Source organism: Micromys minutus (assembly GCF_963924665.1).
Source record: "Micromys minutus genome assembly, chromosome: 17".
Lineage (NCBI taxonomy): Eukaryota > Metazoa > Chordata > Mammalia > Rodentia > Muridae > Micromys > Micromys minutus.
The window spans coordinates 42,187,826-42,205,110 of NC_137952.1; the positions used below are offsets into that span (position 1 = coordinate 42,187,826).

The following is a 17,285-nucleotide window of genomic DNA, read 5'->3' on the forward strand; positions in this document are numbered from 1 at the left end:
CCCCATCCCCTCCCATTCTCCTTCCCCGCCTTCCCTTTTTCTCCATGAGAGAAATGCTTCTCCACCCACTCACCCATTACTGTCTCACTGCTCTAGTATCCCCTACACTGTGGCATCAAGCCTCCACAGGACGAAGGGCCTCCACTCTACTGATGTCCACTCCCAATCCCCTCTCCCACCCAGGACCCTCTCTCCATCAACTCCCTCCTCAGTGAGATTCAAGCTCCTCCTTTGGGTCCTCCTTGTTAATTGTTTTCTTTTGGGTCTGTGGACTATAGCGTGACACACAGGAAGATGTAATTTATCTATGAACCCAGATTTCAAACAACTGTTGGGATTATTCATCACAAGCTATCTTATACAATTATGATATCTAAAAAAATAACTTATATTAATTATTTTGAAATTACAGTAGCTGGGGATGGAGAAGTGGCTCCACAGCTAGGAGTATCTACTGCTCTTGCAGAAGACCCAAGTCTGCTTCCCATCAGCCACAGCAGGTATCTCACAATTGCCTATAACTCCAGCTCCAGGGTATCCAACATGGCGTACTACATTCATATGCTCATACTCTCACACAGACACACCACACCACACCACACACATAATTAAAAGAGAAATTATGGTATTTAAGAAACTAATCATAAAATCATATCATATACAGCATAACTATACTCCAGTTGCTTTTCTTTGTAAACAATATATATTTTATTTTAGATATGTAAACTTTTTTTTCTGACAAAGAACTGGAAGTTTCACACAGCCAAGATGACCCAGATGCTAAGGAATCGCAGAATTAGTGATTTATTGTTATTATGTATATTCTTGTTTTTTTTTTTTCCTGTGAGTGGGGTTATATTTTTGGACAAAAAGAAGACCCCTGCCTTTGGAGAATCAAACTATGTGGTGTGTGTGTGTGTGTGTGTGTGTGTGTGTTTATATGTTATATAAATACACATCATAATTACTGTATAGTATTACCTAACTATTTGGGACCTTGATAATGTTAGTTTAGAGGGGATTATGTAAGATCATGAATTTTTTATGACTGTTTTGAAAACTGCTCACAACAGTGAGGCATAACTATCAAAGCATTTTCCTCATGAGCAACCCTTTCAAGAGAAGGTATCTCTGCATATTTTCATTTAGCTATCAGTAACTCAAAGACTTCCTCAACTCCTGGTTTTATCCTTAATTGGATGTATTTGTGAAGGGGACAGCATCCAAACTCCATCAGTGTTCCTTTGGCCTTCCCAGAGGTCATGTGTTGACACTTCCAACAGCCTCTTGCACCTCTCGTGAATAGCTGTACCCAGGTACAGAGTAAACTAGGATGTCTGGGCAGTGATGCACCAGGGACAAATGTCAACTAACAAAGTGTTGGAGGTGGTGGATAAACACCCTCTCACTCTTATCTTTGAAGGGCATCTTCAAAGTGTCTTTGAGCTCTTCAGTGGGATTAAGAAGAGAACATGATATTTTGTTGTATGGCTTTTCCTAGTAAGATGTGAACATGCTGCATATGGTAGCACATGCCGTAAATTCTAGTACTCAGCAAGCAGAGGCAAGAGGACACTTGTGCATTCAAGTCCAGCCTCATACATATCGCAAATTCCAAAACAACCATGGCCATGTAGACACTGTCTAAAAAAACAAAACAAAACAAAACAAGGAAATAGAAACAGCAAAAACAACAAAAACCAAGCAATAAAAGGTTTTCCCTAGTAAGATATGAACAAATGGTATGGCACCAGTGACAGAGCAAAGGATACCTTGGTGAACAACGAGTTTATAGAGGCTACATACAGGAATCTGGGTGGATAGTGACTGGTACCTCTCCACTGGTGACATCTGACTGCTGAAAGGATCATAGGGTAGGCGGCTGTACTGGCTGGTTTTGCATCAGCTTGACACAAGCTGGAGTTATCACAGTCAAAGGAGGCTCAGCAGAGGAAATGCCTCCATGAGATCCAGCTGTAAGGCATTTTCTCAACTAGTTATCAAAGAGGGAGGGCCCAGCCTATTGTGGGTGGTGCCATCCCTGGGCTGGTAGACCTGGGTTCTATAAGAAAGCAGGCTGAGCAAGCCAGGGGAAGCAAGCCAGTAAGTAGCATCCCTCCATGGCCTCTGCATCAGCTCCTGCTTCCTGACCTGCTTGAGTTCCAGTCCTGACTTCCTTTGGTGATGAACAGCGTGTGGAAGTGTGAGTTGAATAAACCCTTTCCTCCCCAACTTGCTTCTTGGTCATGATATTTGTGCAGGAATAGAAACCCTAAGACAAGGACCAAATTCCACTGCCCTTATATTTTCTTTCAACCTTGCAAAAATCATGCTTCAGGAGAATAACTGCTCCCAAGGACAAACTTTATCTTTTTACATGCATCTTTCTGTAGTCTGTTCCTATTTCACTCCTTTGGTGAACTGTTCCTTAGTCTTTAAATCTCTCTAGGGGCCTGATACCTGAATTTGGTCGTGTGTCAGTTTTTCCTCTAGGAACTCTGGGTCAAAAGATATTTCATCACATTGAGTTTTGAGTGACAAAGACAGGATTCATCACCTGCTTCCCCTTCCTCCTCAGTTTTCCCTTGAAGCTTTGGCAACTTATCAGCCCAGTTTACACCCGAGCCTCTCCTACCTCATAAAGATCATACTCCAGCATGGGGCACAGCAAAGTTACCAAATGCCACACCAGCCCCATTTGTTAACGTCCCGGTGAACATCAGAGTCTTTTCAAACATGGTGCAATAAAAATACCATTAGTCATATGCCCACTTCAGTAATTTTATATACATGCATATATATGTCCAGTACTTGTTCAGAAGCCACAGTTGGTGATTAGTCAAGTGTCTCTAATGTCTTGTATGAGCCAGTCCATGAGGGACTGATTTCATGCATGCTGTCTCAAATTATATAGTTTTTATCATTTTAAAGATCACTGTTTCTCTCTCTCTTCATGAGCCAGGCTATGAGAAACTCTTCTATCAATTCTCATTCAAAAGTCTCTTCTAAATTAACCCATTTGGATGCTCAGTATCTCCTGATTATCACACATTTTCCTGAAAAATAAGATCCGCATGGTGTTTTCTATTATTCTACCTAGTTCTCTTCTCCTTCTCTGGTTCCTCTCACACAACCTAAGATTTTGGGTCCCAGGAAGGATTCAGTGGCATAGCATAGGTATTTTAACTAATCTTTATCTTTTACACCGTACCAGCTGTAAGACAGGACAAGATACCACCTCCATTCCATCCTTCCTGTTCTCCTTACGTTTTTCACCAAATCAGAACCTAAGACAGAGGGCAGAGGACAGCATCTACATTATGCTCCCTATTATAATTTCTTTCCTTACTTGAGTAAATATTTTCTAAGGGATGAAGCTGACTCCCAGTTGTATGACTTACTTCCCGGAACAAAGACCATAAAACTATCTCCATGGCCCGCTTTTCCCTCTACTCGACATGTTCTACTTTCAGGGATTGCAATATATCCTCTATCAGCCATATTTAGACAGTTCTCAGAGTCATGTTACAGGCCACATTTACAGAGACACGCAACATACATGCAGAAGGTTGAAAAAGTTATGCAGATAAAGCTGACTACTGACCCACAAAAGGAACTCTTGCTCCTTGGCCAAGTTGTAGGAAAAAATGCTTTCCTCTTCCTGAGTAATTGCTTGTATAGCAGCAGGGAGGAGACTCCAGAGTCTTTTAAGTCTTATGAGTTTCCTGTGTCTTATAAATTTTCCTTGCTGTGCCAGGGGAGAATGTTTCAAGTGAAAGGAAATTTTTACACTGTATTCCCTTTTCTCTGAATCTTCATTCTGGTAGGAGAAGTTTTCCACACTCACTGCACAAGTAAATAATTTGTGTTTAAATGTTTGTTTTAGGGCTTCCTTTTGCTATAACCCACAGTCAAATAATGTAGCTTGAAAATTGAAACATAAATCACCATGCTCATGGTGATAGTCTTCCTTGTTCATTCATTCCCTTTGTGCTGTGTCATGCTAGCTTCACCAGAGTTTTCCTGTCTATGTATTTGATACATAGAGTCTGTCTTTCTTTGAAATCTCTTTATCTATTTCTTGGATTAAATTGACCAAGGAGTCTGACTCTGATATGTTAGCTCCATGAAATATTTTATTTTAATTTTTAGTAATTGCCAGTGAATGTTCTTCCAGGTAGGTAACAGGAACCCAGCCATAAGTATGTCCTATTCCATGTACCTACTGTGGCTTTCAAAGAGTCAATTTCATGTCAGTTCCAAACCAACACATCTCCCTTTGAACTGGGTGACTTTTAATGAATGGAACAGCAGCAGGGGGAATGGCAGGGTGTACAACATGACATTCTAGTCCCTCTTTCTCCTACATCTTCCCCATGTCAAGGGGTCTCAGAGTGTGACATGGCCCAATCCATGGGGACTTGTATGTAGGCCACCTACTGCTCATATATTTGGCTTGAGATGCTTTTGAAGGGAAGGAGGGAAGATTACCAAAACTCATTTTGGTTCTGCCTGAAGGCTCCAGCCTCCGTTGTTTGCAGGAAATGCTCTGTGGATGATACACTTGTTTAGAGTTCGGTTTCAGTGCTGCCTTGACCTCTTTTCCTGAGGAAAAGAAGACACATCTCCATAAGGTTCCCTCCTTACCACTTAAAAAAGTTCCTAACATCTCTCTCTCTCTCTCTCTCTCTCTCTCTCTCTCTCTCTCTCTGTGTGTGTGTGTGTGTGTGTGTACAAACACATCACCATAACATGCATGAAGAGGTCGAGGACAACTTACTAGAGTCAGTTCTTTCTTTGTACCATTTGGTTCCAGGAATGTGACTCAGGTCACCAGTCCTGGTGACAAGTGTCCTTACTCCTGGGTAATATCTCTGGCCTTCATTACATTTTAAAAGTAGTTTAACATGTTCCTTGGTTCTTCTCCATGCTCCAGCAGTCACAGTCAAGGACATGTAATACCTCCTCCCTTTGCAGCAAAGGCCACAAGCTTCTCTGTGGAAGGTTGATGCCACCTTTCTGTTTCTTGACATAGGATGAACTTGGCCATCCTCACCTTTCTGTCTCAGGTCATTTAATGAAGGTCCCCATCTAAAATTTCTAGACAAGAAGTGGGCTCTGTGACACAAACTTTCTTTTTCAACTTTAATGGCTCGAAATAGTGATGGAGAGACTGGGACCCTACTCTAGCTAAGACATTTTTTAGTAAAATTAATGGATAAAATGCTCAGCATCCTTGGGATAAGATGGAGGTCCTTAGCTCCCCATCTAGTTTTCCTTGAACCTGGTTTCTCAGAATTTTAATATTCTGAGTAGAGTGTCTACATCACAATCTTACACAACTGGTAATTTGGGGGGTTGGGATGTTTATCTCCAGTTTGAGACATCACGATGTTACATATAAACCAGTTCATTTGCACCCGTGAGATCATAAACACACCGTCCCGATTTACTCAAGAAGGCAAACTCAGAACACAAGTCTCTCCAATAGCTCGGTGGGAAAAGGCAAACACTGACTTTATTTGTGGTGCAGCTTCTGCCAATGCTCACTGCTCACAGACTCCTTTAAGCTACAGTAACATTTAGTAAACTCACCAAATACTGTAAAAAATGCCCAATGATAAGAAAATTACAGAAAAAAATTTCATTACACTGTCGAAAGTTGTTTGAGTCCAAAATCTGCTATTTCTGCAGATATTTGCAATGAAGTTTTAAATGTTGATTCTGGTTAGAAATGATTCTGGTTGACTTTTTTCCTCTCCTACATAGTCCTGGCTGGATTATGACACTGTTTTGTGACATTTTAGGAGTGCCATTTTGGGGATTGAGATTGCTGTTATTCTTACATATTTATACTAAGACCTTAACAGTTCTCATAAACCATTAATCTTCTGTGCTTTATAAAACAAAGTTACAGATTCTACTTATTGTTTGGGGAAAAAAACTGAACAGCTAATCAGCAGAAGGTCATTTTATGCCTCTTTTCCCTTTTAAACTATAATAAATAATTATCAACCTATTAATTACAAAAAATTCTTAATTATGCTTAGAGCAACCAGAGTATCTTCATGAATGTATTTTCATATTTGATACAGTATGCAAAGTCATTAAGTAAAGCCTCTGGTCTTCCAGTTTGGTAACAAAATGGCTTTTGTCTGATGCATAATTAATAGAAACTAATGTCGACTATGTAGCGCTTCCAGAGTTTTAAAGGCAAATCTATATTGGCCTACAGTTAACATGCAAATTCATCCAACAAGCAACACAAAATGTATTGTAGTAGTCATTCATTTTTATCAACATTCAGGAAGATGGAGACAGCAGCACAACTCTCCTTATGTCAGAGACACATTGTAACATGGTCCCTACTGAAGTTAGACCACACTTGGTAAAGTACTCCCTTGCTAATTCATCCTCTATCATCCGTTCAGACTTTCAGCACAATACATAGGTAACAGTGATTAATACTGTGGCATGAAGGTAAATACAGACAAGAGTTTGGTGTGCTAGCATACAGAATCTTAGAAACAGTGACAGACAAAAACCAAACAACTTGCCTTGTTCGTTCTCCCTTTGTGAGCCTGGCTTATCCATGGTCTCACTGAAACATTCTACCTGGGGATCTGAGTCCAACATCCCAGCACTAAATTTACTGAAATTACTCCCTTGGAGGGAGATTTGGCCACTGGGGATGCTATGCCTATTTGAAGGTGAGCATCAAGAGAAATATCTAAAAAAAAAAAAATTAGTGTATTACCAGAATCCTTGAAGGAAACTGTAATTTTTCAAGATACTTAGCATTATCTCAAGGAATTGTTTGGCGATTCTGTGGCTCACATTTTATTTCGTTATATTTGGTTGGGTAAGTGAAGTGTCCGCACCCCCATCCCTCTTGACTCTCCTTCCACTACATAAGACACTTGTTAAGATAAGAAAGATATTCTGCTAAAGCTGACGGTGACTGAGGGTCATTTAGTATTCAAAGTTCCTAAAGGATCGTTGGTTCTCTGAAAGGGATAAAAAAGTAGGAAAGGCTTTGTTTAAACGCCTTCTAGTAAACAAGTATTACTTCAACTGAGACAATGGCTACGTGACATCAAAGTACTATAAATTATCAAAACTATCGTACAGAAAAATTACAAATTCATTGCAAAATACATTACACTGCTACCGTTAAGAAAAAAAGTGCTTTTTATTTTTTCTTCCTTTCTTTATCTTTTTTTTTTTTGCCAGAAAATTATTCTTTCAATATAGAAAAATCCTATGTGGTACCCTGCATGTGGCTAGGATATATCGTAACGGAGTTTGTACTTCCGAAACACTGGAAGAAGGGCTGAAAATGTATAATAGTGACTTATTAAAGCCATGCTCCAAATGACCATGCCAGCTGTCAGTGGAGAGATGCCTATTAAGACACTAGAAGATGCCCTGGTCTGTTGAACCCTGCCGGTCAAGTCATCACACAGTCCCAGCAGTCAGCTGGTTTGGAATGCACAGGGTCATTTTGCATGTTCTGTGGGTCTTCTCATGTTCTCCTGAATCATCCTCATGTCTTTTCTGAGCACTGCATCCTGTGTGAATCCTCTCATTGATACCTGTATTGTCTCATGAGGGGAACGATGCAAGATGGCGGACCTGCCAATTTTAAGAATGGGTGTCCAAGAAGTTCTTGAGCTGTAGCTCTTTGAGAGGGCTCCCTCACCAACATGAGATCTAGGAATCCTCGGAGCATGGAAGAAACCTGTAGAAATAAACAGAACATCACAGTGAGGACTCAAACAGATGCCAAGCCTGCTGTCCTGAAATGATACTCCAGCTAACATCACTGATGACTTCAAATATACAGGATTAAGGAGGAAAAATATGGAAGAAAAAAACACATGTCATTGCTGTGATTGCTTTCAAAGTTTGAAATAAAAAGGGTAAAGGATAGAGGAACTGTTTATTACATAAAATAATGATGGGAAAACATGACAGCAACTGTTGTGTTGGGATTATGTAGGTACTGGTTGTATGTGTGACAAAATCAACTAAGACTATGAAATGTGCTCAGTGGGAGTGACTCTGCTTTCTTCATAGAGAGAAACGAATTTCTATCAGGTTGCTTGACAGGAGCACTTCCCTTTAATTTCTGGTGACTTTTCTGACATCTATCTTAATTACGTGGAGATGAGCACCATTAAATGAATGTCCTGATTGACTTTATTTGACATCTGCTCATTCTCTATCTCTACCGAGATGTAGGACATGTCTACCACTCTAAAGGGTGCCTCAGGTGTCTCTTCTTGTCCTTACCTATAGCCCAACAAAAGGCATCTTACTGCTAATAGGATATGAGAGTTTTACCTGCATTTATTTTTTGTACAGAATTATATATATATATGTATATATATATATGTATGTATATGTATATATATATAATGTATATATATAATATATGGATATAACATATAAATATATATAAGTAGCACAAATATAGTTTTGTACAAGCATAGACATACATATATGTGCATATATAATATGTAAATAAATTATATACATATGTATATATATATGTAAACTACTTATTGGCTTATTTTCACTCAATGTTGCATTTGTGAGATTCTTTCTTCACTTTTTCACCATTTTATTCTTATGTAGCATTCAGTGTCTAACTATTCCATGGATTATTTACTCATTTGCAAGATAAGCCTGGAATTTCCCAGCTTTTAAACATTAGAAATAAATATATCTTTGTCTATTCCATAGCACTCATTTCTATTGGATGTGGGGTGATTTTTACACAATTCATTTTTAGTTAAATTTTACCGGTTAAATTTTAATCCATCCCAGCAAAACTTTCAAACTCTTATGCCCTTCTTTCCTCTTTAATGCCCTTCTGCACAACCTATGTTAACAATTTTCTGAGTTCTTTTCATTGAGGGATGAGATGAAATGGGAACTTCTATCATTCCAAACTCCCCTCCTGTAAAAAGGCAGCCTTGAGCTTTTTCTGTTATAAATCAGATGGGGGGAGGTATGGGTAGGCTGGGCTGGACTTTGAAACGTCCTCTTCCAGGGAGCTGAGCACTGGCAGGGCATTTCTGGGAATAACCACAAGCCATGGTTTAATCCCAGTTGTTATGACTTGGGACATGTGAAAACCCACTGGTCCTTGATATGAACATGCCCTTCCTTCCTGCATGATCTGGTTCTCGACTGTGTCTCTGAAATGTCCTATCCTTATCTCCTGCTGTGTGCTGCAACATGAGCCTCCTTCCTTGGCTTCGGGTCCTTGCATCCGATGTGCCTTCTGCCCGGGACGTTTTCCTTCCAGATGTTTGCATGGCTAGAGCTGTCTTTCCATTTGGCCTGGATAAATCTTTCCATAAATGGCTTCCTTGGCTTTGCATGGGAAAGGAGCTCCTATCTTTCATCTTGTACATTTTATCTCACCACAATATTTTGGCTTTTTTTTATAGCATGTGCTGATTTTTTAATCCATGTGTGTAAATTGTATTTCTACTTAGAATGCAAGACCTACAGGAGTCAAGGAATCGGATGCTTGCACTGCAACATCCCTAGCACTTAGATGTCCCAAGAAGGTACCAGTTACTCAGGGAGAACATACTGGAAGGATTGTTCAATTCATCTCTCACTGGTCCACTGAGAGAAAAGCTGGTGACATCCCATTTATAGATGCAAAACTTTGTAGTAGGAGGTGCGGAGTCCCTTGCCCGGTAAAGGCAAAGAAAACTATAGATGTGAATCTAGATGACTAATCCAAAACTCTTACACCGAATTAGAGCCGGTGGACTGGATATGCCAGTCATTAAATAAACAGAGATGCTGAAAGATCCATTGGCGATTCTTACCTTGTGTAGGTCCTTTACCCTTGGAGGTAAGCTGTCCCGGATCCTCCTCATGGCCTGCAGAGGAGGCTCATTGAAATAGGGGGGCTCACCATCAATCATCTCTATCACCATTATCCCCAGGGACCAGATGTCCACCTGTTAGGCACAATCCTTTAGTTATATCAGGAATGGAGAACATTCTGCAGCTCTGATTGTATCATGAAACCCAGCATACCGACATGTATTTCCAAATACATTAATTTAAGACTTTTCAAACTTAATAATTTTACATGCTGATTTTTTTCACTCTTTTTGGCTAATGAGATTTGTCTACGTATCTCTGTGTGTGTGTGTGTGTGTGTGTGTGTGTGTGTGTGTGTTTATGGTTTGCCCGCAGAGGCCAAAAGAGGATGTCAGAGCCTCTAGAACTGTAATTTTGGGTAGCTGTGAGCCCCCTGATGTAGGTATTGGGACTGAATCCAGGTCTTCTGAATAAGCAGTGTATCTTAAATATCTGGTAAACACCTCCAAAGGCCTGGTGTGCTTTTCAAAGATGACTCTACTTAAGTTCTTACCAGTTTATTAGAGATGAAAATTTTCCATTCTCAAGTTTAGTACTTTAATTTAATCCCTTTAAGTTCTGTACTAACTACTGTACTAACCAGACCAGATTCCAAAAAAAAAAAAAAAAAAAAAAAAAAACAAACCCAAATTTTTCCATTTTGAAAATAGAGAAAAGTTACATTTAAACATAAGAATCTGAGAAAATTCTTTGATACGTTTGAAGCAAACTTCAAGAAGCGACTTTGTTCCACGAATAGTATGCTTTCACACATTCACACATCTACGAATCCGAGTTACACCGAGTTCCGTCCCTACCCACTTTGGAGCTTTCCTCTTCTGCCTTTTCCTATTTTGAATGAACCCACACAGAATCCTGCTTCCTAAGCTGTTTTCAGAGGGTGGTGAGGAGGAGTTCTGAGTAAGGAATGGGCAGGCAGAGGGGAAGGGAGGCTAGGGCAGTGGCTCTGTAAACCTGTGTCCTTCCTCTACTTCTCATGATGACCTTCACTGACGATTTATCTCTGGGGACCACAGTGAGGAAAACAAGCCGGGTCCTCATTCAGGATCACAGGAAGCCGAGCGGGAGAACAGAGCCCGTCTTCTTTCAGATGTCGCTCTGCCCTCATCACTACAAGCCATAGCTCATCTAGAGCCCAGTGCACAGAAGCACTATGGGAAATCTGCTTGCCTCTGGGTTTCTGCACACACCGTCCTCTGCCTAGAAAGCCTCTGTTCAGCCTTCCTCCCTTTTCATATTTTAAGCCTCATCCCTTAGTGGGTGTTCTCTCCTTTTTAGAAGAAATAAAGATTGAGTTGTATTTCGAATGTCTTGCTGTACACACACGGTTTTCTATTAGATTTCCATGATAGGCAAACATCACTCCCTTGTGGAACTTCCTGCACTTCTTTCCCCTTTCTGAAGCATTCCAGTTATATTTCCTGACAACCTGTCACTAGGTGTGGGACTAGCATTTTAATCACTCCATGATCCCCTGCCCACTATCTGGTAAGACTCCAGAGAGAGCCACTGTGTAAATAAAGATGGTGGTAATGTGTCACTGTCAGCTTAAACCAGTAGATCGCCAATGGTAGGGAACAACGGAGTCAGAAGTCCCTTAACTCCTTGACCCAAGACCACTGTGTCTCTGGGGAAGATCTCAGGACCCACTGCCTCCAAATGATGGCTGCCACCTACTTACCTCTGTCCCATAAGGTAGCCTGGAAATCACTTCAGGTGCCATCCAGTACGGGGTACCCACCAGTGACTTCCTCTTTGGCACCTCTTTAGAAACTTGAGCACAGAAACCAAAATCAGATAACTTTATCTGAGGGGAGAAGCAAAGCAGTGAAGAGATAATTAGAAAGCACTGCCCACTAGTAGACATATAAACACAGACCAGAAACAGGGACAAAGAGATTCATTCATTCACACTCATTACTGGGACTCAGAGATAGTAAAGAAGTTTCCAGAACCTTGCCTATCAGTCTAGAACTCCTGCAGGTTTTATCTCTCATCAAATCATAGGACAAGTACAGGTAACCCTTACACGTTAAGTATCCCAAACAATGTATTTCTCAAACCCATTATGATACCACAGAAGATGCTTTTGTATGATGGAGTAGATGTTCTCTGTAGAAATATGACTCAAGTTGCTACAGTTCAGATGCTTGATGCTAAACATGTTTATATTTTTATGAACCATGAGATCACTCAAATATCCATCATCTTTAAAAATAAATTTTTTAGATACTCTGTATTTACATTTGAAATGCTATCCTCTTCCTCCACCCAAATTCCATCCCCCCTACCTCTCCACCCCATTGCCTTGGCATTCCCCTACATTGGGAAAATGTGCCCTCCCTGGACCAAAGGCCTCTTCTCACACTGATGCCAGACACTGCTATCTTCACCTACGTAAGCAACTGAAGCCTATCCATCATCATTATCTGAATTTACAATAGTGTAGGACCTCCAACAGCCTAGGTCACTGAGTTAACACTGCAGTGCCAGCTTCCCCTTCTCCTGTTGCTTAGCTCCTTTGCCCATGGAAACATCTGTGTAGGTGTAAATCTAGGTATATAAACAGAGTCAGCACTCAGCTGTCAGACATTTAAAGTGGTTAGCCCAAAGTCTCAGTGTGCGTATATTATCTTTTTTATCTTTGACATCATGAATGTGTTCTGAAAATCCTTGCACAGAACTCTAGTGCTCTTGAGACCATATTTCAGAACAAACTGCACTGTGAGACACCAGCTAATCTACGGACTCTAAATGCCCAGGACTCTGTTTATGCTGGAAGGTACAGTTCCTAGTCATGATGCCCTGCTCTGAACACCAGATGGTCTTATAGACAGAACACTAATGGGCAACTTACCTCTGTTATCGACAATAGAATCCAAGAAAGTGAGCACTTTGAGTACTGATTAGCAAGGTTAAGAATGGCCATCTCATCAGACCTTAAGATTGCTATGGACCAAAATATATACTTCTGAAGAAGAAGTATACTGTCTTTTGGGTACAAATTATCTCTTGCTGTTCTTCATATTCTTCTGAGCTTCCCTCAGCCTTTCCCTTGGCTCTCCTCCTGCTACACTCACCTGACATATTGGGTGTGCTCTCTCCCCCAACTTCTCATTTCAGGGCCCAGTTCTTTCTATATACTTGTGTTGGGTATTCTTTCCTTCCCAATCTGAACTTGGTTTTGTAGGTGATTAGCTAAGTGGTACAGTATTTGTCTAGGACAACACCACCCCCCGCCCCGCATTTTACAACTATAATCATGTAGTTCCACTGAAAATTTTATAATAAAAAGATGTGTGTGTGTGTGTGTGTGTGTGTGTGTGTGTATACCTGTGTGTGCACAGTCAGGGAGACCAGAGGTCAATGTATAATATGTTTCTTTACCTATTCTCCTCTTTTGAGACAAAGGCTCTCACTGAATTTGGAGCTCCCTAATTGGCTAGAATCCTCCTGTCTGTCACCCAATGTTAGGATTACAGGCATGTACAGCGGGTATCTGAACACAGGTTTTCATACTTAAATAAACATGGTGCATACTAAGCAATCTCCTCACCCTCTAAAGCTTTTAAATGTACTTTTAACGTTTGATTTCTTATTAATTAAATTGTGTGTGTGTGTATGTGTGTGTATAAGACCTTAGAATATACCCTTATTTGGAAATACAAGTATGCAGTCATATGTTTCATGTTCTAGTTACCTTTTATTGTCAACTTGAAACACCCTGAAGTCAGTCACCTCAGAAGGTGGGCTTCAATAAGGAGTTGCCTTGACCAGATTGACCTGTGTGCACACCTGTGGGGAAATGTCTTGACTCTTAATTGATTCAGGGGGCCCAGCCTACTGTGAAGGTATCATTCCTACACATCTGGTCCTGGTCTATAGAAGAAATGTAGATAAGCATAAGCCTATGAGAGGGAAAGCCAAAGAGCATGCAACAAGCAGCGTTCCTTCATGGTTCCTGCCCCAGTGCGCTTGTCTTGACGTTCCCAGCAATGAGTTGGGAACTCCAAGCAGAAGCCAAGAAAAATTTTCCTCCCCTAAGCTGCTTTTTGTCGTAGTATTTATCACAGCAACAGAGCAACTGGCACAGAAATCGGTACCAGCCATCTAATATGGAGCTAATACCATGATTCTCTGATGTTGTATTGTGCCTCCTATTCCTTTCTAGTATGTAGTTTCCACCCTCCCCATACATGATAGTAGGCTTCAAGATGGTCTGTAGCATATGTCTTTGGACTAGCCATGGAGAGAAGACCTTTAATTATCTTTGTTTCTGAATACTTAATATCTGTGTCAACTAGCATCCAGAGGTGCTACGGATGACTATCATTTTTAGTGAGGTTAAGGCCCAAGGAAGGGCTGGAACCATTAAGGATAAATCTAAAGGCCTGAAACAGTAGCTTTAGTCATCTACCATGAAAATATTACAACCCTTTGGATATACTCCTGAAAACCAGTTGAGTGTTTTCTCTGGCTATGCCTTTGAAATGGAGCCGATGATGTGGGTAGAAGTAGGTTTTCTCACATCACAGTTTGGATGTAGCATCCAGTAGTTTCTTCAAATCTTGGAGACAGTGGGAACATTCCTTTACCAGCCAAAACAAGAGCTTTAAATACCTGGGGCAAGAGTCTAGAGCCTTGATAACCTCCAGATGTGCCTTTCTGCATGCCCCAGCCCCCTATGGGACAATTAATTCCCAGAGTACAACAGGCTAGGTATCAGGAGAATTTAGGTTGACCAAGGAAAGAAACAGAGAAGAAGAATAAGGTGGGTTTTTAACTTCACCTTGTGAACCCACATATCATATACTTCATGCTCCTGGAGGATACTGCAAGAAAGAGGAGAGGTAGGAAGCAAGAGGAATGAGCAAGTGTTTAAATCTAGAAGACCAAATTTTTGGTAATATCAGCTACACTTTGTAATAATCTGGTTCAATTTTGACTGACAATGTTTAAATTATTCAAATGGCTTAACTTTAATGGATAAAATTAAAATAGAGAATTCAAATAAGAATCCAGCAAATACAACATTTTTCAGAAGTGTGGATACACTTTAGAACATTGTAATGTCTCTCTGTGCATATATATGTGTTTTGTGTGTGTTTATGTGACTTTGAGTGCAGTGTTAGTTGTACTGTTAGTTGTTTCTAAAGCCAATAATTTTTATTTTTTTTAAAGAGGGAATATTATTCTTTTTTCTTCTTGTTAAATAGATTAAAGATTAATGATCACAATTTATGGCAATACATTTTATTTGCCTACACATATCAGAAATTTGAATAACTAGGAAGTGACATTTTGAGCATTTGGGGACTGGTACTTTTTAACCTTATTATCCTATTGTGGGTTTCTCTTTGATGACATGAGAAACCCCAAATCCTTCAAAATCTGGTATCTTAATAATTATTTCCCTTAAAAAATGTGTAATGTAGGGAACTGAAGCTAGATGTTGGGCAGAAGAAGAGTTAGAAGCTCACTCTCCTTCTGCAGGAACAGAAGTGCCTTTGTATATGTTTTTCTTCCAACTCATCCTAGTACATAAAAGACAGTTTTCTAAAAAAGCATAATTGCACACAACATTTGTCCAAATAAATCTCAAGTAGGTAATGAGAACTCAAGTCATGAGTATAATAAAGCACTGTGGGCAGATCTTAGAAGCAAATCACACAGCTCTAAGCTGAAGATTGTTTTAGATGGAACTGGATAGTGTGGCTATAAGCAAACTAACCCATCTCCTTAATGCAGTTATCCTGAAATAACAGAAGGAAGCATATTGCTTCCAGCCAAGGGAGATGTAATGTGTTACAGCACACGCCAAGGAACTCAGACTTTAGAGTTCTTAAGGAGCTTTACTTTCACCTATTATCCCAGACAACTCTTAATACTTCCTATCCAGGAAATGGGCCACAAAAAGATGCAAGGTAGAGGAATGGGCAAGAAAGTCCATTTTAGAACAGTGGTAGATCCAAAAATGAATTGTAAATTTCCTGTTCTGTAAACTGCATAAACTAGGGTTTTGTGCCGTTGCTTCAAGTTTTGAATTACAGCCAGTGATGGCTTCCTTTGTGAATATTTCTTGGATGCTTTCAACAAGGCAATAGCACTCAACTCGTGTAACTTCAGCATCATCTGGCAGCTTGTTAGTGATGAAGATTCCTGGGTACCACTTAGCCTGATTAAATTATCACCCTAGAGGCAGGATCCAGGAAGTCAGTTTTATTTTCATGTTCTCTACTGGCTTCTGATGCTCACTAAAGTCTGAGAGCTCCTGCTTTACCGAGAGCAATGGCAAGAAACAACCACAAGACCCTGAGACTGGGAATAGAGAAGCCAGTTTGACGATGGAGAAAGCAGCATCTCGGAAGGACCATGGCACCAAGCACCATCTCCAAGCGCACAGGGAGTAGATCATAGACATTAACTCAGAGGGGCAGAGTCCTCATTTCTTCTCCTATAATTAGACAGAGCTCAGTTAGTTGCAAGTTACTATCCCAAAGCTTTATTGCACCGTTAAAGGAAAGCCTGGAAGCTTGTCCCAGGACTTCCTGAGATACCTCCTACACTGAGATGTCCTTCCTCTGAGGACAAGCAGGAAGGGGACACAGATGGAGATCAGGACAAATTTCAGAGTCAGTAAAACTATTTCAGATGCCCAAAGCTCTGTTTATTTTTTTTTTAATTGCCTTTGTGTGATTACCTTTGAGCCATCTGTTAATTGAGAAATGCTATTTAAGAGATAAAAGTGTCAAAGGGAATAGAACTAATAATACCAATACAATCAGTGAACAGCCAGAGACAGTGAATATTCCAGGGCCCATCCTCGGTGAGGAGACACTGGATTCCTGTTGAGTGCTGGTGACATCCTGGTGAGGGGGTGGAGTGGTCATACGACACTGGTTGATGATCTGTGCTCACGTGTCCTCCATTCCTCGTTGAAGACATATAAGGGAGGTGCCTAGACTCTTTACATTATCTATAAGCACACCATTAGTTGGTGTTTCCCCCCTGATCAGAAATTAACTACTAAGCGAGAGATCACAACTAAGACTTTATTCTGTGAAGAATCTCTGAGAGTCTCCAGAGAGGAAGGCCTTCACAGTCAATCCACAAGGTAAGTCAGGGTACATATACCCTACTTCTAGGATGTTTCAGGGTGCCTTCTGGGGAGGAAGAATTTCTAGCTTGGCATATCCAAGTAGCCAGAGAGAGAGAGAGAGAGAGCTCCCCCTTCCCCAGGAAAGAGATGCACAGGGAAGATGTGAGGGTGTAGCTATTGATCATGAAAGGTAGGTTTCCATAAAACTATGGGTGGAGCTCTAGCAGTATTTGCTATGTGGGATCACACTTATTATGGCATGTGTAGATTT

At 40.5% G+C, this 17,285-nt stretch overlaps 1 protein-coding gene across 1 annotated transcript in view; it reads right to left on the bottom strand.

Annotated features, from left to right (window-relative positions):
* Positions 1-7,585: 7,585 nt before the first annotated feature.
* Positions 7,586-17,285, bottom strand: part of PAK5 (p21 (RAC1) activated kinase 5) — a gene marked incomplete at both ends in the record, with an annotated part of 91,744 nt that continues 82,044 nt past the window's right edge. Inside the window, 3 exons of the mRNA XM_080930958.1 lie at positions 7,586-7,741; positions 9,855-9,989; positions 11,597-11,722. Of these exons, the coding sequence (XP_080787084.1) occupies positions 7,586-7,741; positions 9,855-9,989; positions 11,597-11,722 (417 nt within the window). The remainder of the gene's footprint in view (positions 7,742-9,854; positions 9,990-11,596; positions 11,723-17,285) is intronic.